This window comes from Oreochromis aureus, linkage group 15 (assembly GCF_013358895.1).
Source record: "Oreochromis aureus strain Israel breed Guangdong linkage group 15, ZZ_aureus, whole genome shotgun sequence".
Classification (NCBI taxonomy): domain Eukaryota; kingdom Metazoa; phylum Chordata; class Actinopteri; order Cichliformes; family Cichlidae; genus Oreochromis; species Oreochromis aureus.
In genome coordinates, this window is record NC_052956.1 from 27,377,709 (window position 1) to 27,402,098 (window position 24,390).

Below are 24,390 nucleotides of genomic sequence, written 5' to 3' on the forward strand. Positions count from 1 at the left end.
GCGAGCCTTGTGCTTTGCGCTGGGAAGAGGGGGGGGCGGTAGTTACACTCGCAGTAGCACAGGAACAGAGCGGGAGGGAGAGACAGAGAAAGAGAGCCAGGGACAACAACGTCACATTAGACAGGTATAGTAATCATCCACAACTATTTTCAGTTGCGGATGATAAAGGATTCAGAAAGTTTATTCATGCAGGCCCATATGACAAAGAATATGCATCTTCTTTTTGTTTTCATATTTTAATTTATATTTAATTGTGTTGTGGTTTGCAGTGTTTTGTGTTGTTTCACTTTAAACAACACAAACCCACTTTTTTTTTTTACATTAGTAATTCCTTTTGTGCATAATTTTATATTATTGTTAATAATAAATTAATTAAAGCAACAAAACAACCTGAAGAGCTGGCTGGGAGCCGAAAGAGCCGGCTCTTTTTAGTGAGCCGAGCCGAAAGAGCCGGTTCTCTAAAAAGATCCAGAAATCCCATCACTAGTGTGTGTGTGTTGCTGGTGGGGTGATTACGTGCGCTACACTCTGCCTAATTCCGCTTTTCCTGTCTGTACATCTGCATCCTGTTCTTAGCATACTGCCTCTGCGCCTCTGCACAAAACTTACTGTTCTGCACAGTTTCAGTCTGGCTAACCAATTTACGACCTCTGACACAGTTTGTGATTCAAAGCTGGCCTACTTGTATGCAGGCCTGTTACTAAAATACATAAAACAAAATACACAGCAAATAAGCACTAGAAAATGTATTTTTCCTTAACAATGTCGAAGAAGCAAGCTCCTTTAAGCAATTACTTTGGTGTTCCTCCACCTCCAAAGAAATGTCAGAAGGAGTCTGAACTGCAAAAGAACCGCGTATTCTCGGAAAAGTGGTTGCAGGAGGTGAGCTGGCTTCAAACAAATGATGAACGCACAGAGATTTGGTGCAGAATATGCGGTGAAAATCCCACTCTAGCGGACAAAAACAGTGCCTTTTATATGTAGGCAAACGAGCGTTGCAACTTCTTATCTGGTGAGCGTCTTTTATTTTGACAGCGAATGCGCACCTGCGGACCAATTATGTGCACCCCTGTACATAAATCTGTTTAAACCCATATTCTGAATACACATTTGCAGATTTCTATAAATATTCCTGATTGCATACACATGCATCGAAATACACACACAGAGATGTCCACACAAATCAAAATGCACATATGCAAATTGAGACACACACAAATCCTTTGATAGCTCCATACCAGCATCCATCAAGGTGATAAGTGACAGACGGTACAGCTCAGATTCATACTGAAATAGAATGAAATAGTTGTCCATCCTCAATGACCATTGCTCTCTCCTTATCCATTTTTTTCTAGTTTTTCATTTTGTTAGTGTCATTTAAACTACTTGCAGAATGAGTAGTGCCACAGGCCATTGAGGTTGTACTGGTAGATCAGCTCCACCCGGATGACCCATCCATACATGGGTCATCCAGTCAGAAGAGGCTTGCTATCACAGCCTCAAAAGTATGGAGGGCATAGCAAGAGATGGGCTATCACACAAGGGAAGTGGGACAGGACATCAACCCAGCAGCAGAACCAGTATTGTATTAACATTCATTTAGTGAGCCTTCAGGTGTACAATCAGAATCAGAAAGACTTTATTTATCCCCAAGGGGCAATTAAGATACAACAGAGCAGCATGACGTTGAAGATAAGGACAGGCCATAAACAGGCAATAAGAGTGAGATAATAAATACACAGAATATACAGTATATACACAGTTTTAAAATTACATAGTTTTAAAATTAAAGTGACTGAATAGGTGAATAAATAACTGTAAGTGACTAAAAGTGAGTAAAGTGTCTGCAGTATAAAAAGAGTGTAGAGCAGTTTATGTTTATTGGTGTGGGAAACGGTCTTATCGGCTGGAGTTAAAAAGCAGAGTGGCTTTGGGGACAAAGGTGGCTCTCCTCCTCTCAGTCCTGCAGGAAATGCAGCGGAGGCGTCGCCCAGAGGGGAGCCATTGAAATGCGGGGTGAAGAATGTGAGAGTGATCATTGATGATTTTGGCTGCCTGTCTAAGGGCCTGTTGGTTGAAAACCTGTGCCAGAGTTCTGACAGGCAGGTCAATGATTTTAGAGCACACTGATGCAGTGTGCTGCAGTCTGTTCCTGTTCTGAAGGCTGAGGGGGTGGAACCAGCAGGTAATGAAGAAGGTCATGATGCTTTCCAGCAAGGTATAGTAAAAAGTCATCATGATGGGTGTGCTGATTCCAAAGGAGTTGAGTTTCCTAATGAGGCATAGGCGTTGGTTCCCAGGTATTTGTACTCCTCAACTACCTCCACTGGCTTCCCACGGATGGTAGTGGTGACTAAAGCAGCCAGATCCCTCTGCCTACTGGAGAAGGTCACCACCATCTCTTTGGTTTTGCTCATGTTCAGTTCAAGTTTGGAGCTGTCACACCACTCTACAAACTCCTGAAGAGCGGGCCTGTGGTGTTGTGAGGGGCCTGACAGCAGTGACAGGAGAACTGTCACTGCATCAGCATATTTCACCAGGTGAAAGTTGGGCTGTGTGGATCTGCAGTCATCGGTGTAGAGGATGAAGAATAGGGGGAAGTGCACAGAGCCCTGGGGGAGCCAGTGGAGGTGGAACAGAGACCGGAAAGAGAGTTGTTGACCCGAACTTTCTGAGTCCTGTTGGTCAAAAAGTCCAATATCCACAGGATTAGCTGATCATCCAGGTGAAATCGGGAGGAAAATTTAGTGGCCAGGATATGAGGCTGCAGAGCGTTGAACGCTGATGAGAAATCAGCAAACAGAAGTCTGGCGGAGGAGTCAGGAAGCTCCAGATGTTTGTGGATGGAGTCCAAGATGAAGATTTTTGCATCATTGACACCTCTGCGTGCACGGTAAGCAAACTGGAGTGGGTCCATCAGGGGGTCAGTTGCTCTTACGATGTGCTGTTTTATGATCTTCTCCATGGCCTTCATCACCAGGGAGGTGGGGGCCATGGGACGAAGATCATTAAGAGACTTTGGGTTGTTTCTTTTGGGGATGGGGATGACTGTGGAGTGTTTCCACAGCTGGGGGACGGTGTGACTGTCAATTGAGTGTTGAAATAGAGTCTGGAACACACTTCCTAGATGCCCTGCACAGTGCCTCAGCACGTCCTCAGTCCTGGAGGTGAGTGCAGAGCTGCCAGGTTTGAGTGAGGATCTGGACTCTTCAAGCTGGCTGATGTTGTCCGTCTCAAACCTGGTGTAGAAATTGTTGAGGTCGTCAGGGAGGGAGGAGGCTCAAGGAGCTTGAGCTGTGGGAATTGTCTGGGGAGGTAGTAGGGGTGCAGGGAAACAGCCAGAAGCTCGATGTCTGTAGTGCACAGCTTCTCCCTCACAGTGACTGTAGAGCACCAGCTGTTGTTTACATACAGACACACACCGCTGCCATGTTGCTTTCCGGTGCGTTTGTGGTCTCTGTCCAGATGAAGGGGTGGTGAAAAGCCATCAATGTGCAGCGCGCTGTCGTCGTCACTGTTGTTTAACCACGATTCCGTAAATACCAGAATGGAGGAAGTTCTGTACTCACGCAGGTGGTTGACGCAGGCTTGCAGCCCGCCCAGCTTGGAGCGGAGAGATTGCACATTAGCAAGGATAATGGACGGGAGCGATCGTTGTTTGTGTGTCTCCCTCTCACCCTACTCTTCTTTAACCCTTTAAGACCTACCATAGAACCAAGTCCGCGAGAGCTTATATTATATTTTTACATGTTGTAATGCCATTTTTGGGAGCATTTCAAGTTGATATACATCAATACAACCATTATAACCCAAATTTTAATAATATGTATGCATTAAGTGCATAGTAAGTACATAAATTGCAAAAAAGTGCAATAAACTACAAAAAAATTGAAAATCGTTTGTGTTTTTTTAACATATATTTCTAGTTAGAGAAATTTAAGAGGCTTATCCCTCAAAACTGTAAATACAAAAAATTTGCACAAAATAGTTTCCCACCACAGGAAATTTATTTTAAGTGTCTTCATAGTTTTATTTTTGAAATACACCAATTTTCATATACTGCAGGAAAAACGAAAATAAATATTATAATTCAAATTTGCAAAAAAACAGCATATGCATCAAAATAAATTATTTCCAGCAGTGCAATATGAGTCCTAAGCATCCCAGAAACGACACAGAAAGTCATAAAGTCAAACATAACTTTTAAAAACACAAGTATAGGCTCATAAAAATAGTTACGCACAACGGAGCGTGCCCGCTCTGACCGGCTTTAAAGGGCTAATCCCCTCCTGGTTACCTTGTTATTGTGAGTTTTTCTGATTTCCGTGTCCATGGAGTATTTCCTCGGGAAAGTAGTCCGTGGGAGCGGAGCGGAAAAGCCGGAGGCCAGGCTGCAGCTGCAGCCGCAGCTAGATGAGGAAGTCCCTGGTGTGGTTGAGCCTTGCGGTCATGTCGAGTGTCGAAAACAAGTCCAAAAATCACAAAAATGATTAAAAGGAAAAAGGAAAAGAATACAAATATACCAAGTAGACGGTGAAAAACAACAACGAAAAGAGCATTAAAGTTAGAAAAAGAACGCAAAACTGCTCAGCTGACTGGCCGGTCGACCGCACGAGCAGCGACCCGGAAATACCTGAAATCTCTGCTGACTGACAGAGCTATATACAACATGTCTTGTAGGTCACCCAGACTTCCAAAGAACTCCACTGACTTGCCATAAATGCCTTGTTAGGTAGCAGGACCCACTATCAGATCTTATGCTCCTGCAGTGGGCTCTGGGTTCTATGGTACAACACAAAGCCTGATATTAGCCTGATACTCGGTGTTGGAGAGCGTCGTGTTCTTTGCAGCTGTGTGCTGGGGGAGTGGGGTGAAGACAGCTGATGCCAACAGGCTGAACAAACTGATTAGAAAGGCTGGTTCTGTCCTGGGTGTCAGACTTGAGAACCTGGAGGAGGTGTCTGAGAGGAGAATGCTAAAAAAACTTCTTTCTATCATGGACAACCCCTCCCACCCCATGCACGCCCCCATGATGGACCATCGGAGCAAACGCACCAAAAGACTCATTGCCCCGAAATGCAGAACTGACCGCCACAGGAAATCCTTTGTACCCGGTGGCAATAAGACTGTATAACTCTTCCTCACTCTGTAGGTGATTCTCCTGAGACTATTACCTATGTTATTCTGTTCCCTCCCAGACCGTGCAATATTACCCAAGAGTACTTATTGAACATTTGTTTTCATCCCCCCATCATATGCTGCTACTCCCTTTATTCTATTGCACAATACTTTGTCACTTTCTAGAACCGCCTGCACTGATAGTTAAGTTATTTATTCACCAGGATATAGTTATATATATTACTTTGTTAGTGCAAGACATAGTATCGGATAACTCTATCCTACTGTATATACTGTACACTATTCTTATTGTATATATTGTATATCTTATATCTATTTCATCTGTTTCTCTGTCTCTCCTGCTGCTTTGAGCATGTACATGACAAAAGAATTTCCCTCGGGATAAATAAAGTTGTTCTTATTCTTATTCTTATTATGTAGCCATAATGAGCAGGCTGTTAATAGATGACAAAGGCATGCTTCTGACTGTTCCTAATTTATCATTGACCTAAACCCATATAGGCCACAGTCTGTACAGGAGCTCACTCATGCCCTGATCCACATCTTAAAAGAGGACAACATGCACCGTGTCATAAGAAGCATATCTAGACACCACAGAAGTGAATAGGCACACGGGGCCCTGTGAAGTAGTCAGACTCGAGCATCAAGGAAGGTTGTAGGAAACAGACTACGCAGACATTTCGGGTTTCCAGAGGTGAGCAATTTATTTACAGTGAACTCCATTTAATGTGTAACTTAAAACTTCCCCCCAAAGTAACTCAATTAACAAAACTCAACAGTACATGGATCTGGTAACACAGCTCACCTCTCCTCTCTCATCTGAATCTGACAGAGACTGGCTTTAAATAGGGCCATCAATTTCCCTTTAATTAGCCCGGCCAGTACCACTCACTTGAACTGAGGGATCTAAAACTCTACACAGATGATTAAAAAAGACACAAAACCTCCTCACAGTTCTAATTAGCATATTTACACAACTAAATGGCTGTATTAACAAAAAGAAAAAGATTCAACAAATCCCTTTAGACCTTTACACAAAGAAAAGGAAGCATTTCTATGGACAAAGAAACCCCTCCACTTCATTCGACCTGCTGATGTCATGTGTGACATCATCAGGACTTTAAAATGAGGAAATGCTAGGCGGGCGTTTCCCCACACCTGACCCACATGAAGACCAAAAAGAAAGAACAAAGTAAGTATGAACAAATGACTTAATCTGTAACATAAAAAATATAAAGAAACATGTAACTGAGTATTTGCCTTAATTTGCAGAATGTTTGATTTGCCGGCAACAGAACATTTACACAAACAAACCCGGGATAGTGAGTGCAGCAATGTTACTTGACAAATAGCAAATCATAGCAAATAAATAGAAACATAATAATGTGCATAATGTGCAAAAAAAGATCAACACATATGGGACAAATGAAGAGCATTGCAACTGCTCATCCACTTTGTCACAGGCCCATACTCACTACTGAGCCACAATGACAGAAGAGACACAAACAAAATATAGCATAAAACAGTATCTGTCCATCCTTTTATTTGTGTTATAGTGAATGTTATGTGAGGCCTAATGTTAACATAAATTAAGGTTGACAGGTCTCTATAAACATAATGTTACCAGTATGATCTAGTAAAGTATATAATGGATTGACTGCCGGCTAATGGCGGCTTGGTGTGAGTAGTGTTTTGGTGAGCTCCTACAGGGTCGATCTTTTTTTAAATAATTATTGGGCACTTTTTCTCTGACTCGACCCCAAGTGATATCTAACTCATTTTAAAATAGTACACTTTTTCATTTTGGTCACTAAAATGCCACCAAAGCCGACTAAAGGAGGAAGCTCGATCCGGCCTCACCTGCGGCCTGCTTCTCCTGACGAGCCCCTGACCTGACCTGAGTCGGGGACTGCGGCCCAGGCCGCAACCAGTAGCGATGTCAGCGCTCTCAAAGCGGAGCTGCTTTCAGCTCTCTGCGAGGACTTTGCTGCTACACTTAAAACAGAGTTTCAAGGTATTCTAAAGTGGTGGCCAAGTTGGAGGATAAATGTGACGACTTGGAGTCCCAGTCCCGGCGTCAAAACATTCGCATCGTTGGGGTTCCAGAAGACGACCCATTGTCGGCGTCCACGACTGCTATTTCACGGTTGCTTAAGGAGGCCTTTGACCTTGTCGAGGAGCCGCTGCTAGACCGTGCTCACCGTACTCTGGCCCTCAAGCCTAAAACAGGTGAGCGGCCCCGTCCCATTGTAGCGAGGCTACACTACTACACTGACTGTGTTAAAATCCTGTCGAGGGCAAGGGAGCTTCAGCGAATTAAGGTGAACAATATAACCATCTCTGTTTCCCCCGACAACACCGCCAAGACAGCCCGAGCTCATGCGGCCTTCGCGGACTGTCAGCTCCGAGGAATCGAAGGGGTCTGGTTCGGCCTGCTCCACCCAGCCCAGCTGCGGATTACCCATGATGGGGTCACACAGGACTTTACCTCTCCAGAGGAGGCCAAAACTTACATAAAGACGATAACCAAGTGAGAAACAAATATATATGTAAGGAACCGGTTTATACTTCACGGTTTGAGGAGTGTGTTTTTCTTCTTCTGGGGTAAGCTATTCTTTGATGTTCAAAAATGTATGAGTCAGAGGTTTTAAAATGTTTGTCCCTTAAGGGGTTAATTTAAAAACAATATTTTCACTCAGGCATTCTTGGTTCCTGAGAGTAGTGCCTATCGTATATTTCCATTTTATACTATGCGTCCAGTTCTGCGGGGTTCACCCAACACTTAAAGGTGTTTTTGTGTTTCTTTGTTCCTATTGTGCTATTTAGCTGAAAGCATAACTTTGTCAATGACTCCCATAGGAGTCTGCACCGCTCCTTTGTTTTGGGAAGGACATAGCGCAAGCAAGGGAAGGGGGCCCCGTCTTTGCTTTTTGTTTTTCGTTCTGTTTTTTGTTTTTTTGGGGGGGGGAGGGTTGTTTTGGTTTCCTTTGGGAGGGGGGTGTCTAGTTACTTCCGCTATAAATGACTGATCATATGTCCCGTGATATCCAAGCTTCATCAACTTCTTCCTCAGTCTGATTTTTAAGTTGGAACGTCAAAGGCCTTAACAACCCGGTGAGGCGTTCTAAAATATTTTCACACTTGAAGCATCTAAATCCAGATATAGTATTTTTACAAGAAACACATCTGCAGGATACACATCATTGTAAGCTCAGGTATTCATGGATTGGGGAGACCTTTCATTCGACCTTTAACTCTAAAGCCAGGGGAGTAGCTATTTTAATTAGTAAGAAGGTTCATTTTACAGTTTCCAAAACAATTGAGGATAAAAATGGTAGATTTCTTATAATTGCTGGTTGACTATTTCATATTCTTGTTTTGTTGGTCAATATTTATGCTCCAAATTTTGATAACCCTGATTTTACAAACAATCTATTTAGCACTCTTCCTTTTCTTGACACCCATTGTTTAATTCTTGATGGGGACTTAAACTGTGTAATGAACCCAACACTAGACCGCTCCTCACCTCGTGTCTTTACTCAGTCCTCTATGTCCAAATCAATCTCTGACTTCATGTCTCAGAATGGGTTTATAGATCCTTGGAGGACGTGTAATCCACAAACATAAAAGTTTTCCTTTTTCTCTCAGGTACACCAATCTTATTCCCGTATAGATTACTTTTTTGTTGATGGTTCTCTGATGCATAAAGTCACATCTTCTCAATACCACCCAATCGTTATATCAGACCATGCTCTGCTAAGCCTTGATATAAACTTCATTGGTAGACCTTGCTCCTGCCCTTCTTGGAGGTTCAATACTTTCCTACTATCTGATGATTCATTCAACCAGTTCATTCTATCAGCAATCGATGACTTTCTTGCCTTTAATAAAAGCAATTCAGTCTCCTCCTCATTATTATGGGAAACACTGAAAGCATATCTGCATGGCCAGATTATTTCTTATTCAGCTAATCGTAACAAAAATTCCAGGGCCAAGGTAGCAGAAATTTCAGCAAAAATTCAGGATGTTGACAACCAAAATGCCATTAATCCATCACAGATGTTATTGAAGCAACGACAGGATTTACAGACTGAACTTGATCTCGTCACAACAGCTGACGCGGAACGTCTTTTGATTCGATCCCGTGTTACCTATTACAAGCATGATGAAAAGCCAAGTAGACTTCTGGCACAGCAACTGAAACATACAGCCAGCTCTCGCACAATTTCACAAGTTAAAGACCAGTCTGGCAATCTGGTTTCTGAACCTGTCTCTATTAGTGGGATTTTTAAGAGATTTTACTGCAATCTCCACAGCTCTGAATCACAGTCAGTTTCAGATGAGATGCTTGCCTTCCTCTGGAATTCTGACCTTCCCACAGTAAATAATCAGTTTCTGATAAGCTTGATGCTCCTATTAAAGTAGAGGAAATTTTTGCCTCAATCAAATGTATGCAGAGCGGTAAGGCCCCAGGCTCAGACAGATTTCCGGCTGAGTTTTTCAAAAAATTTAAAGACAAGTTAGCCCCTCTCCTTCTTGATGTATATAATGAATCACTGAGAAATGGCTGGCTGCCCCTCACTTTAACGCTGGCATCTATTTCAGTTTTACTGAAGAAAGGCAAAGACCCTACGGCCTGTGAGTCCTACAGGCCCCTGTCTCTTCTAAATGTAGATTTTAAGATTTTGGCAAAACTACTTGCAATTCGGCTCAAGGCCGTTCTTCCACAGATTATCTCACAGGAACAAAATGGATTCATCAAAGGCCGTCAGTTGTTCTTTAACACTCGTACAGTGCTAAGCACAATTTTTTCTGCTCATTGTCCCACCTCTCCTGAAGTGATCATTTCTCTAGATGCAGAGAAGGCCTTTGATCGGGTTGAATGGGATTACCTTTTTGCTGTACTGAATAGGTTTGGATTTGGAGAAAGGTTTGTGTCTTCGATCAAACTTCTTTATACATCCCCTCAGGCTTGTGTCATCACCAACTCTGTTCGATCTGATTATTTTCCACTATGCCGTGGCACTCGACAGGGGTGTCCTCTTTCTCCCAATTCAATTCAATTCAGTTTTATTTATATAGCGCCAAATCGCAACAGCAGTCGCCTCAAGGCGCTTTACACTCCCCTTCTCTTTGCTTTAGCCATAGAACCTCTTTCCATTGCACTGAAATCCCTCTCTTCCTTTCATGGAATTATCTGTGCAGGTGTTGAACTTAAGGTATCCCTGTACGCAGATGACCTTCTTTTATATGTTGCTGACCCCATATGCAGTCTTCTTCCAATTTTATCTGTCTTGGAAAAATTCAGCTCTTTTTCTGGCTATAAAATTAATTTGCTCAAGAGTGAATGTTACGCTGTAAATGCTTTAGCGTTAGCACTTGAGCAATCTGGCATTTCTTTTAAGCTCAGCCCCTCGGGATTTAGGTACTTGGGAATTAATATTACATGAATTTTTGCCTTTACTGTTTTCTGAGAATTTTGCCCCCCTGGTCTCACAATTTGCATCAGATTTCCAGAGGTGGAATTCCCTCCCACTGTCACTAATTGGCAGGATTAATATTATCAAAATGAATGTGCTACCCAGATTTCTCGTTTTATGTCAGTGTATCCCCCTATTTCTGCCCAAACAGTTTTTTAAGTCCCTAGACCAGATGGTTTCTTCATTTTTGTGGAATGGAAGGGCCCCTAGACTAAGGCTCTCTTTATTACAACAGTTTACCTCTAATGGGGGTCTTTCCCTACCAGATTTTTTAATGTACTACTGGTCTTCGCATATTCATAAGCTGACCTACTGGCTAAATTCACCTAACCTGATTTGGTGTAAACTTGAAATTCAGTCAATTTCTCCATATTTTTCACCTGCCTACCTTATCTATTCAACATCTTCTGTTGCTTCAAATCCCATAGTGCTCTCTACACTTAAGATATGGTTTCAGTTCAGGTTGCATTTTAAATTCATATCCCCCTCTACCAGATTACCATTGTTAAGGATTCATCTATTTTCCCCTGCCACTATCAACGCCGCTTATTTGATGTGGCACGAAAGAGGCATAAAAACCATGAGAGCCCTTTACAAAGATGTCTTTCTTAGTTTCTCAGCGCTATCCTCAAAATTTAACCTACCTCCTTCTCACTTCTTTCTCTATTTGCAAATTAGACACTGTGTCTCATCACTGTTTCCAAATTTCCCAATTCACCCTGCTGACCCACCATGGGTTGACCTTCTGGTTGTCAGGCCTAATCAAAAATCACCTCTATTAAATATATATTGTATGCTTATGGCAACCGAATCAGACTCATCAGGTAAAATCAGAACTGCCTGGGAGTGTGAATTAGGAGTTGAACTGTTTGAATCATGGTGGGATAAGGTGAATCTCATCATACGTTCAAGTACACCATGTGCTAGGCTACAGCTTATACAGTAATAAACAGAGTCCATTTCTCAAAATCCCGTCTATCTAAAATTTTTCCTTCAATTATAGACCAATGTGACAGATGTCACACCTCCCCTTGCAATCTAAGCCATATGTTTTTCTTCTGGCCAAGTTTGAACAAATTTTGGAGTGATTTCTTTTCCGTACTTTCAGGGATTTTTGGAATTCAGATCTGAGAAGACCCTCTAATTGCCATATTTGGAGTTCCAAAGACCCCTCTTAATATATCTCCCCAGCAAACTGAGATCTTGGCTTTTTGTTCCCTTCTTGCTAGACGCTGTATTTTACTTCTTTGGAAATCTCCCACGCCTCCATCTGCATTGCAATGGCTTAATACTGTCCGGACATTTTTGAGGGTGGAGAAGATCTCACTCACAGTGAAAGGTAGTTCTGCAAAAGTTATACACAGTTCCCTTTGTGGAATATCTCAAATCTTTTTCTTAGTATTTAGAACAATACAATTTACCCACCCTGCGACTACATTGAAGAGAATTTGACATTTACTCTTTTTTAAGGTAGGCATAGGATTTAAGCACCCCCCCTCCCCTTCTATTTTTCTTTTTTTTTTTTATTGTATAATTTTAATTTTTTTCATTTTTATTTTACTTTATTTTATTTATTTATTTAATATTTTTTTCTAACTTACTTTTTTTTTCTTCATTTTTTTTTTCTTTTCTCAATTTTCTGTTCTCGTGTTGGTATGATGTTTTTTGTATTTTAATTTGTCTTTTGTTTAACAAGAAAAGTTAAAATGTTTGGGAAAGAAATGTTTGTATGCATCTTACATGACATATTTTCTCAATGTATATAAGTTTGTATAATCTCTTGATAAACAAATTTAAAAAAAAGTATAATGGATCTAAATGGAATTCATTATAATAACACAGTTAATAATAATGGATTGGATTTCATATAGCGCTTTTCAAGGCACCCAAAGTGCTTTACAATGCCACTATTCATTCACTCTCACATTCACACACTGGTGGAGGCAAGCTACTGTTGTAGCCACAGCTGCCCTGGGGCAGACTGATAGAGGCGAGGTATATCACGCCATCGGCCCCTCTGGCCAACACCAGTAGGCAGTAGGGTAAAGTGTCTTGCCCAAGGACACAACGACCAGGACAGAGAGCCCGGGGATCGAACCGGCGATCTTCCGGTTGCAGATACGCTTCCCAACCCCCTGAGCCACGGTCGCCCCACAATAGTATTTCTTCACTAGCGGTTGGCAAGCCATCTCAACAAGCAATTTGCTTCAGTGACCTTCAGTGAAGGTCCAGTTTCAGCTCTCCCACCTTGTGTTATCGGCGTTCTGAACAGAGGAGAAAAAAGGGCCAAAGAAACACAATTACACCGATTCTTTAAGTCTCCAATGTGTGGGAACCTAGCTTGCTTTAAGAGGTGCAATGATATGTTGTTGGTTGAGGAGAAACTCTCTCTCTTGTAGCCAGACCTTAACTGGCCAAAAAACATGCAGGTGTGTGATAATGTGTCACACTCAGGTGCAGAGAATTGCAGAAATACTGAACTTTGGAACACAAAGCAAACCTGACACACGCACACACATGCTCACACACACAAGAAGAGGGAAAGAGAGAAAGAGGGGAAAAGGATGACTGCATTTAAACTTACAATTGTTTTTATTTTAAACTCCCACTTTTAAGACAGTGAAATGAAAAAGCTTTTTTGTGGCTGGCATAAATATATTTTATCTCAGTGTTGCTGTTCAAATTCATGATTCAGTTTCTTTGATGGGAACACGTGTGTTATGTGTCGGCTGAAAGAAAGTTGTTCCCATGTTCAATATATATTTAGTTTTCCTGTTGAGATATACTGTGTGTATGTATGTACGTATGTTCGTAAATGAAAAAGTAATGAAAACAGACTTTTTGGATTAATTTAATGTAAGCAATGAAAAATGTCACCATCCTAAGGCAATAATAATGGGAAAACATCATGTCACTACTGTTGTTGCTCTGTTATTGTTTTCTGCTCCAAACATCTTTACCTGTGTACAAGCAGACAAGCTTAGGGAATAAAGATTTAACAGTCATTCACACCTTTAATTAGGGACTCTGTGTTGTCGTGTTTCACTTACACAGTACACACAAGGGAAGTGGACTAAATACCTGTAATTACAGACAAGCAGACAAGCTTAGGGAATAAAGATTCAACAGTCATTCACACCTTTAATTAGGGACTCTGTGTTGTCGCGTTTCATTTACACAGTACACACTTAATTTAAAAAAAAACAGAGACAGAATTATTTTAACAATTATGTACATGTTTATTGTAACATTATATGCTGTTTATCAACAAGGTCTTCTATAAGGGCAATACAGAAGTAGTAGTAGTGGAAGAATGATCATATGTTTCATGCTCACTTTTAACAGCCATTCAATAAATCTTCATATTTTATAGAAACTTGATAATTACATGAATAAGCTCATTAACAGTGTACTGATAAAATCTGTACATAGGCATTTCTGTGCATAGTGACAGTTGACTTACATAGTTGAAACTGTAATGAACAACACAGAGAAGATCAACTGTGGTGATATTTACTCTTACTGATATAGTTTTATGTTAGTAACATCACCTTGAAATATTTTTCCAGAAATGATCATTTTAAAAGCTCTTCTAAACCAAGTGTAAAAGAAAGCATAAATAAAGGGATTGAGCATTGAGTTAGAAAGTGAAAACCAGTTAAATGGTTCAAGAAGCACATAAAGTATAAAACTATCCAGAGGATAAAATGAATAACTAAGAAAAACAGGAACCCAAAAAATTAAAAATATTCCAATAACTATGGTCATTGTCTTTGTGGCCTTTCTCTCCTTACTGGAAACTGCTTTAGACTTTGTGTTCTGAGAAGTTTTATTATGAATGCTGCGTGCCTGCCTCAGTGCAACAACAAGAATTTTGCTGTACATGGACAGTAAAACTATTGTTGGGATATAATATCCTACCATTGATGTGACAACGAGAGTGAAAGTGCAACTTGTGTCACATTCGTCTGGAATAAAAAACATCAGGAAGACAAAAGTTCCACTTAAGATAGCAACAGCCCAGCTTCCAAGGCCCATCTTCACGGCAACACAATCAGTTATTTTAGTTTTATATATCAGAGGGTGGCAAACAGCATAATATCGATCAACAGAAATACAGCACAAATTTAATAAGGAAGATACACTTATTGTTATATCAAAAGTGTTTCTTAAGTTGCAAAAGAAATTCTTTATATACATACATGGCTTTAGAGAGAATGTCATGCTCAAAGGAAATATTAAAGCACCAATTAGTAGATCAGCCACAGCCAGAGAGAGGATAAGGTAGTTAGTAGGAGTGTGGAGATATCTAAAGTAAATGATAGAAATTATCACAAGAAGATTTCCACATATTGTAATAAGCATTAATGAGATGAGGACAACATATAATAACACACATAATTTGTTCTGTTGTGAATCGCAGAGAAGGAAGCTCATAGTATTAACAGTCAGATTGAATGACTCCATGACTCCATGACTCCATGTCACAGCCCTGAAACAAGTTTCAATTTTCAGCATTCAAAAAAACATTTCTTTCTCTGTTCTCATGAAAAAACAAACAAACAATATGCATTCTTCAGGTTGTCTACATACCTGTATGATGAGTGTGTTGAGTGTGTCTAACACTGTTAAGAGACTTTTAACATGACAGTCACATGACTGTAACATTTCTCAGCTAATTAGAATAACTAATACATTATGTGCTTGTCCAATTAAAAGTGAGAAACGTATGCCCGTTGCTGACATCACAAGTAGTGATGAATTTGTATGTGTGTTTATGCTTGATTTGTATCATCATCACAAATTAGATGAACTGGCAATAACTATTTGTGGCCACTTCTAATAAAAACAAGTTGTTTTTAAGCAGATAGTGTACAGTTGACCTTTTTCATTGTTTGTTAACACCTGAGCACTGATAGCACAACATCTGCAGACACTATAGAAAAGCATGTCCATGATGATGAGTGCTACAGGGAGTGCAGAATTATTAGGCAAGTTGTATTTTTGAGGAATAATTTTATTATTGAACAACAACCATGTTCTCAATGAACCCAAAACACTCATTAATATCAAAGCTGAATGTTTTTGGAAGTAGTTTTTAGTTTGTTTTCAGTTTTAGCTATTTTAGGGGATATCTGTGTGTGCAGGTGACTATTACTGTGCATAATTATTAGGCAACTTAACAAAAACAAATATATACCCATTTCAATTATTTATTTTTACCAGTGAAACCAATATAACATCTCCACATTCACAAATATACATTTCTGACATTCAAAGACAAAACAAAAACAAATCAGCGACCAATATAGCCACCTTTCTTTGCAAGGACACTCAAAAGCCTGCCATCCATGGATTCTGTCAGTGTTTTGATCTGTTCACCATCAACATTGCGTGCAGCAGCAACCACAGCCTCCCAGACACTGTTCAGAGAGGTGTACTGTTTTCCCTCCTTGTAAATCTCACATTTGGTGATGGACCACAGGTTCTCAATGGGGTTCAGATCAGGTGAACAAGGAGGCCATGTCATTAGTTTTTCTTCTTTTATACCCTTTCTTGCCAGCCACGCTGTGGAGTACTTGGACGCGTGTGATGGAGCATTGTCTTGCATGAAAATCATGTTTTTCTTGAAGGATGCAGACTTCTTCCTGTACCACTGCTTGAAGAAGGTGTCTTCCAGAAACTGGCAGTAGGACTGGGAGTTGAGCTTGACTCCATCCTCAACCCGAAAAGGCCCCACAAGCTCATCTTTGATGATACCAGCCCAAACCAATACTCCACCTCCACCTTGCTGGCGTCTGAGTCGGACTGGAGCTCTCTGCCCTTTACCAATCCAGCCACGGGCCCATCCATCTGGCCCATCAAGACTCACTCTCATTTCATCAGTCCATGAAACCTTAGAAAAATCAGTCTTGAGATATTTCTTGGCCCAGTCTTGACGTTTCAGCTTGTGTGTCTTGTTCAGTGGTGGTCGTCTTTCAGCCTTTCTTACCTTGGCCATGTAAGAAAAGAGTATTGCACACCTTGTGCTTTTGGGCACTCCAGTGATGTTGCAGCTCTGAAATATGGCCAAACTGGTGGCAAGTGGCATCTTGGCAGCTGCACGCTTGACTTTTCTCAGTTCATGGGCAGTTATTTTGCGCCTTGGTTTTCCACACGCTTCTTGCGACCCTGTTGACTATTTTGAATGAAACGCTTGATTGTTCGATGATCACGCTTCAGAAGCTTTGCAATTTTAAGACTGCTGCATCCCTCTGCAAGATATCTCACTATTTTTGACTTTTCTGAGCCTGTCAAGTCCTTCTTTTGACCCATTTTGCCAAAGGAAAGGAAGTTGCCTAATAATTATGCACACCTGATATAGGGTGTTGATGTCATTAGACCACACCCCTTCTCATTACAGAGATGCACATCACCTAATATGCTTAATTGGTAGTAGGCTTTCGAGCCTATACAGCTTGGAGTAAGACAACGTGCATGAAGAGGATGATGTGGACAAAATACTCATTTGCCTAATAATTCTGCACTCCCTGTAATATTGTTGTATCATCACCAAGCTTGTTGATCTGATCTGTGCTGAATTTGGCAGTGCAGTCATCTGTCACCACAGTAAAGAGCAGTTGACATAGTACTCAGCCCAGAGTACAGCCCTGCTTTGGTGATTTCTTACTGCCAACACATACTGTCTGTTGTCTTTCTGGCAATAAGTCCAAAATACAATTACAGCGTGCGATAATAAAACTGAGCAGAGACAGCTTCACCATCAGGTGCTGTAAGCTGATTTTGTTAAAGCAGGGGTAGGCAACTCCAGACCTTGAGGGCCAGTGTCCTGCAGGTTTTAGATATCACCCTGGGTCAACACACCTGAATCAAATGATTAGTTCATTAGCAGGCCTCTGGAGAACTTCAAGACACGTCAAAGAGGTCATTTAGCCATTTAAATCAGCTGTGTTGAATTGAATGCGAAACTTAACGGGAAACCAATGCAGGTCAGCAAGGACAACGGTGATAGATACATGCCGCCCACTACCAGTAAGGAGACGAGCAGCCGCATTCTGAACAATTTGCAGTCTATGGAGAAGAGTAGAGTTAAGACCAAAGTAAAGGGAGTTGCAATAATCCAACCTAGATGTCACAAATGCATGGATAAGCTTTTCCAGGTCTCTATGCGGGACATAATGTCTGGCTTTGCTAAGAAGGCGCAAGTGATAGAGGCAAGATTTGACAACAGCAGACACTTGTTTGTCGAATTTAAAAGAGCTATCCAAAAGCACACCCAGGTCAGTAACAGTGTCGGTGAGGAAACTATCAAAGGAACTGAAGGCATCACGGAGTTGGCCACGGGGGATACTACTGTCAAACACGATGATTTCAGTTTTCCCGTCATTTAGGATAAGAGAGTTACCTGCGATCCAATTTTTGACCTCGTGCATGGACTCACGAAAGCCATGCAAAGACATGGCAGGATCATCAGTTAATTCGAAATAGATCTGCATGGAGTAATCATGCCTTCACAGATTTGAAAAAGGAGGCAAACATATCTCTGAAAGATCAGAGAGTTTAAATGCTTACATGCTTATGCTTTAAGAAGAAAAATGACAAGAAAAAAAGAAGAGATGGGACACTCAGAAGAAGAAATCTGTATCACAGGAAGTTTCTCACTTTAAATTGGACCTTTGGAGATGTGAGATGGGATAGAGGTAAGGCAACTTTCTTCTGCAGGTACTGGCCAATCACCAATCAACAGTCGCTTTTGCCTTAACTGCACCTGCCCTGAGCTTTCCCCTTTTCACAACAAACCCTAGGAATGTTACTGTCTCAACGTGACATAGAGACATTTCCAAAAGACACTGGTGAACCAGAAGGCCATCGGAGTTATGCTCCTGGACAGACTTTGAGAAAATAAGAATGTCATCAAGGTAAACAGGCACAAAATGATTAATGAAGTCATGTAGCATACCATTGAAAAGGGGTTGGAAAACTGGGGGAGCATTAGCCAAAAAAAGTATGGCAATATTCAAAGTGGTTCAGATGTGTCTAAAAGGCTGCTTTCTACTCATCGCTCTCTTTAATTCTTATCAGGTGGTAGGTGTATCGTGGATCCAGTTTGGTGAACAGTGATGCACCCTGAAAGAGCTCAAAAGCAGAGGACAAAAAAGGTAGAGAATATTTAGTTTTAACAGTAATTTTGTTTATCCCACAGAAATCAGTGACAGAAGTGTCACTGTCTTAAGTGACAGATGATTCCAGCGGCTAGTGTACTGTACAATCAAAACTGCTCCCAACACACATAGATGTTTACATCAGCGCTATAACTTGCACTATTTTCTCAACCGATTCACACTATAACCTGGGTTTGCCTCTTATCTGTATTTAATTTTATTTAATTTTAATAACTGCACAGTACTCTGTTTTTGGTAACTATTGTCCTTGATGTAAATATGTAAAAAAAAAATTGTATGTTTCTGTTCAGTGTCCTGTGTACTGTTTGTTTGTATATGTGTTTTTCTTGATGCTGTTACAACCAAATTTCCCCTTGTGGGACAATTAAAGGATTATTCTACTCTATTCTATTCTATTCTATTCTAGTGAATCGGTTATGTAACTATATAGATGGCTTGATATGAATGGAGCATCTGGTAGCAGATTGATTTTGCAATCATACGGAAGTGGCAGTGGTGGTGTAAGTGAGAGGGTGAGATCTTTACTAAATACCTCAGCAAGGTCATGATATAGTTCTTGTACAGTTGTGAATATTAAATCTACCAGGGGAGTGGCTGACTTTAAACACTGCTGGAGACAATCGAGGTTCCACCCAGAAATACTGTTTTGCTCAAATAAATGTGAAGATTGTGCAAACTGCCATTAGACAGAACAGAGGTACAGCGCTTAGGAAAGAGAGAGACAGAAAGTGGCAAGTCAATCGGCGAGGGATCCTGACAAAAATTAAAAGGCACAGTAGTCTGTTTTCTGGAAATGACATTCCAGTGACTCAAAATGGTACTGAGTAGTTTTTATGGTCCTCATGTATTAAATGCCTCACAATCTCACGGAATGCTCCAAATGAGATGATGGGTGGTGTCCTGTTAAACTTCCCCAGATCTGGCTCAAGGCATAACTGAGCTCCTGGACACTCTGAGGTGCAACCTGGCAGCATCAGATGGACTGAAACATAATGCATCAGAGGTATTGTATTGGTCAGCCAACTGTGGAGGGCAGTAACTGGTGTCACTTCCTTCATCCTCCAGGAACTGCCTGTGGTATTTAACTGACCATCAACATAATAATAACAATAATAATAATAATTAATTCAATTTTTTAGCAATTTGCTGGAAGAGAATGACATTTATACAGCTCATACTGACATCTTCAAGTGCTACAAGCCACATTTTAAACATTTGTCTACATCACATCACTAATTAACCTAACATATGTCTTTGGACTGTACAAGGTAAATGTAGGGCTCAGAACAAATTCATACTGGCACAGTGAGAGTATGCAAAGGCAGTCTTAGAGAACAACTGCACTCAAAAAAAGGAAATTCCTGCTTTTGTTAAGTCTGGAATGACAACTCAGTGGTTAGCATACAGCAAGAAGGTCCAGGGTTCAAATCCACAATCCAGCTAGTTTGGAGTGGGTTCTCTCTGGGTACTCTGGTTTCCTCCCACAGTTAAAATTTACACAGTCATTTTCACCAATTAGGGTAATTGGTGAAAATTCTCTCTGTGTTAGCCCTGCAATAGGCCTGTGACGTGTCCAGGATGTACCCCGGGTCTCACCCTATCACATCTGGGATAAGCCCCAGGCCCCCCTCAGCTCTGATAAAGATAAGATCGATGGATGGAGTGGAAGTTGTTATAAATCCATTAAACTTTTATGTTAACCGGACTCTATACTTTGTTGAACATTGTGTAATATAAAGATAACATGTAGTTTTTAAGTGACCACGTAGTAATGAGGTAAAAGTTGTGAATAGTGTTGGAATAAAGTGAGACAATTGTGAAGGATTAAAATATTCCAAGAGCTTTAATTACTTTATTTAAACATGTTTCAGTCACATTGTATCAACACAAAACACACAGGTTTATCGAATATGAATAACTTGTGTTGATTTAACTGATTTGGCAGTTGTTTAAGTTACTGCCAAAGCAAAAGATCAGTGTGCAACCAATGTCCACTATGTTCTTTTTTTCAGTGCACATCATCGTGTGCTGCACATCAATGCTGCACCTCATCCCAGCTGTAAAATTTTCGAGATTCTTTCAAAGAAGCCTCAGTGAGTAGATAATTTGAAGTTCTATTTTTTTGTTCACATTGTGACCCTGACTCTTACACAGTGATTATGGCAGCATTTCATGTTCTATTTGTTGTTAGATTTTCTTTTTTGTTCTAATGTATAACTTTGTTGAAAACATTTCCCATGTAAACAAGATATTATTACCAAGTAACACATCTGGTTGCACATACAACATACATTGGGGAAAAGCAGAACTCCCTCTGTGTAACAATGGAGCAGCTAGGGGATTCAATACTCATACTCACTCACACCTTTAATGGAAGAAGTGTGAGGCTGCTCGATATCATTGCATCAACCAAACACCTTGGCTGCATCAGACAGCCAAGGTGTTTACAGTTGTACAGTTGGAAACCTAAAATCAGAGACAAGCCCACTCTGACTGACAGGAGACACAGATAGCTAAAGAGAGACATTGCCTGATTCATGTCTTTATCTTGAAGTGATATCTGTTGGCCAGAGGTATGCATCACTGGATCATAATTCTCAAATAATATAGATAATGAAATACAGTATTTTAGTTCCATGTATGTGTATGGATTCTTGGTGTTGTTGGAGATACCATAGTTACTATTCCCAAAGACCAATTTAGTTCAAATAAAGAAGTCAAAATGGCCACAAACCTTATAATGACCACCAAATATGTTCATGTCTTTGGGCAAGTTTTAGCAACAAGTTTTATTTTCTCTTATGTATCCATTCCCAGATGCTGTGACAGCAACAGTAATCACAGCTATAATCAGGCCAGCCATAGCCTAAACCAAAGACAACGGCCAGCATGGTTGACTTGGAGATGTGGAAAAAGACCCTAACTGTCTGGTAAAAGAGTAGAAAGGCTGAGACAAGCATCCAAAAGAACAAAGGAAGGTAGAAAACGGGATTTTATAGTCCTCTCTGGGATTTTCACTGGATTTCTTAGCAATAGTGGGACCAATGACAACAGATGTCCGTGATGAGAGAAAGGGCAGCAATAATCATGGAAACATGATGCATGAAGGCAGTATGTGTTTTGGTAGTGGCTTTCCAAACATATCGTTCAATAATGAGAGCTATACCTAAACTTAACAAAGATATCCCAATACCAATATTAGGGATTATATTTAAGACTTTTCTAAATGCTGGAGGGATGTAAATTGACATTAGGATTGAAAAGGATGTCAGGTGACACATTATTTTGTTTAACAGAAACAGATGTACAGTCTTCAGTATCCCAAGCACCGAGATCATTGCCTGAGCATAAGTCAAAGGATCCCATGTCACCTGAGCCCGTGGCTTTCCTCCGCTGTCATCACCAGCAACCTATCAAATCATTAGTGGAACTCCATCTCAGCATCTGGCCTCCTGCCCTGTCAAAACCATCAATGTCCGGCTTTGCCACCTGAGGTGCCTCATTGTCTCAGTTAACGCCAGCCTCCAATGAATTATCTCAGCTACCAGCCTCCTGCTAAGCTGTCTGATGGGACATGTTACCTCAGTGCTGATCTCTGGAGTTTCTCCATCTCTGCTGCCACTGGCCCATCAGCTGAGCTCCAGGGTTTCTTCGGATTCATTATTTGCCACATGGCTGTCCTTCAGAGTTGCTCTGTCTCTACCATTGGCCTCCCTGCCAACCTCAAGAGTTACTCCATCTCTGCTGCTTCCCACCTGGTTGGCACTCCTCCTGAACTTTTTAAAAAAAAACTTTTTATTTAGAATTTTCATTGTGACAAGAATATAACAAAAAATAACAACAACAACAAAAACAAACAAACAGAACCCCAAAAAAATATAAGAGGAAGAAATTGGGGCACTGTTCCAGGCATACAAATAGAGAGATATAAGCTGAATTAAGTGACAGAATCTTCAAGCCTTTTCTTATATTTATACCATTTAGTCAGACGTTGTTGAAAAAGATGATCTTTTAGTCGTAGAAAGATAGTCAGTCTCTCCATCAGATGTATTTCCTCTATAATCTCTAGCACTTGCACTCAGGGAGGATCTTTCTTAAGCCAATTCCTTGTTATGGCCTTTTCAGATGCGAGCAACAGGATTTTAAAAATATATCTGTCCTTTTTCAGAATCTAATCTCTGGGTAGCAAACCCAGTAGGAAGATCCTGGGATCCTTAGGGATGGCATAGGATCAGTGTTGGGTAAGTTACTTTAAATTAGTAACTTAGTTACATTACTAGTTACTTCTCTAAAAAAGTAACTCAGTTACTTCAAGTTACTCGTTACTTTCAAAGTAACTAGTTACTAAGGAAAGTAACTTTGGTTTTACTCAGAATTCTCTTGTTAATGTGTTGCTTCCATAACTGGATACCCAGCCAGACTGCCAGTCTTCTATCTTGCTTACTTGCCACAAGTGCACTGTGCCACCTACCAATAGAAAGGAAAAAATAATGTGCACATTTCCACGAGAGAAATCCCACGCCTGGACCGTCGTTGACCGCCGCCATGATTCTAGCCTGCTTTTTACATCCAACACAAAAACTGCAGTCGTGGCGCTTTTGATTGTACTCAGAACTTGGAAATTCTGCCTTCTGAATAGGAAGATGTAGGTAACACCAGACTGCAGATGAACTGCATACAGAGCTGGACTGGGACAAAACAATCATCCCGGGCATCTTGACTAGAGACCGGCCCACCATTATAGGAAAAATCATAAAGCCTTTGAATGAAAATAAACACTGTTGTGACAGTGATGTACACTGTTCTGATGGTATATATGTATCAATCTATCAATTGTTTGTTGTAAGACTCAGATAATTTTTTTTTTTTTTTTAAAGCGAGACATTTTAAATGAGAATAATAAAGAAAAGTATTTCCTTGTGCCCCCCTTTCCTGTTAATGCCCTACCTGGCCCCTGGCAACACTTTGCTAGACCCGCCCCTGCACAGTTACCAGCTGTCAGCTACTTAGAAAAGGATGCTGGTGTTATTTGTCTCTCAGAAACAGTTCATAACTTCCTTCAACTCATCCATGTCACCTAAAAGGTAAACGTGTTTCTCCATCACCTGTTCAGCTCTGATGATTCAGTAAGGACATCTCCTGGTTTCATCTGCATGTTTCCTCTCACCAGATAACCAAACCGATATCATGACCAGCAGCTTTACAGCTGTGGCTCCAGCAAACATCAGCTGATACTAGCAATTAATATTAAATAAATTCTAACAACAGCTGATCAAGCTTAAACGTTGCTGTTGTTTAACGCGACATCCGCTGGTTTCCTCTTTCTGGCGCAAAGTGGGCGATAAACAAACAAGAGAGAAAAGTCGATCAGCTGATCATTGATCAGTTTCGTGATTGAACTAGAAACGGGAGAGAATGAGAGAAGAAGAGGCAGCTGTGCAGCTTCAGCTTTGTGTCTTTTTCATTGTAGCTTAAGTCCGGGACAAACTGTGTTCCTTTTCACCTCAGTACAAAACGCGTAATATTTTCTCTGAATACCAGACGATTCTGTTTTTTACGGGACGGTTGGCAACTCTAATAATTAACCG

The 24,390-nt window shown here is 40.8% G+C and overlaps 2 protein-coding genes across 2 annotated transcripts in view; one reads left to right on the top strand and one right to left on the bottom strand.

The window, feature by feature from the left end:
* Positions 1–14,138: 14,138 nt before the first annotated feature.
* Positions 14,139–14,984, bottom strand: LOC116312354 (trace amine-associated receptor 1-like). The gene is made up of 2 exons (XM_039598437.1): positions 14,602–14,984; positions 14,139–14,334 (listed from the first exon to the last, which is right to left on the bottom strand). The coding sequence occupies exons 1-2, from the start codon at positions 14,982–14,984 to the stop codon at positions 14,139–14,141; spliced, it is 579 nt and encodes a 192-aa protein (XP_039454371.1).
* A 6,707-nt stretch (positions 14,985–21,691) lies between these two features.
* The window catches only part of LOC120432997 (protein ALP1-like), a 47,069-nt gene continuing 44,370 nt past the window's right edge, over positions 21,692–24,390 (top strand). The window contains exon 1 of the mRNA XM_039598438.1: positions 21,692–21,732. Coding sequence (XP_039454372.1) covers positions 21,692–21,732 — 41 coding nt within the window. The remainder of the gene's footprint in view (positions 21,733–24,390) is intronic.

Excerpts from the sequence above, each read along its gene's own strand:
- LOC116312354 (XM_039598437.1), bottom strand. The coding sequence starts at position 14,984 with ATGCTTATTACAATATGTGGAAATCTTCTTGTGATAATTTCTATCATT. Across the intron at positions 14,335-14,601 it reads GGAACTTTTGTCTTCCTGAT|TTATTCATTTTATCCTCTGG; the intron begins GTTTTTTATTCC and ends TGTTTTTCTTAG.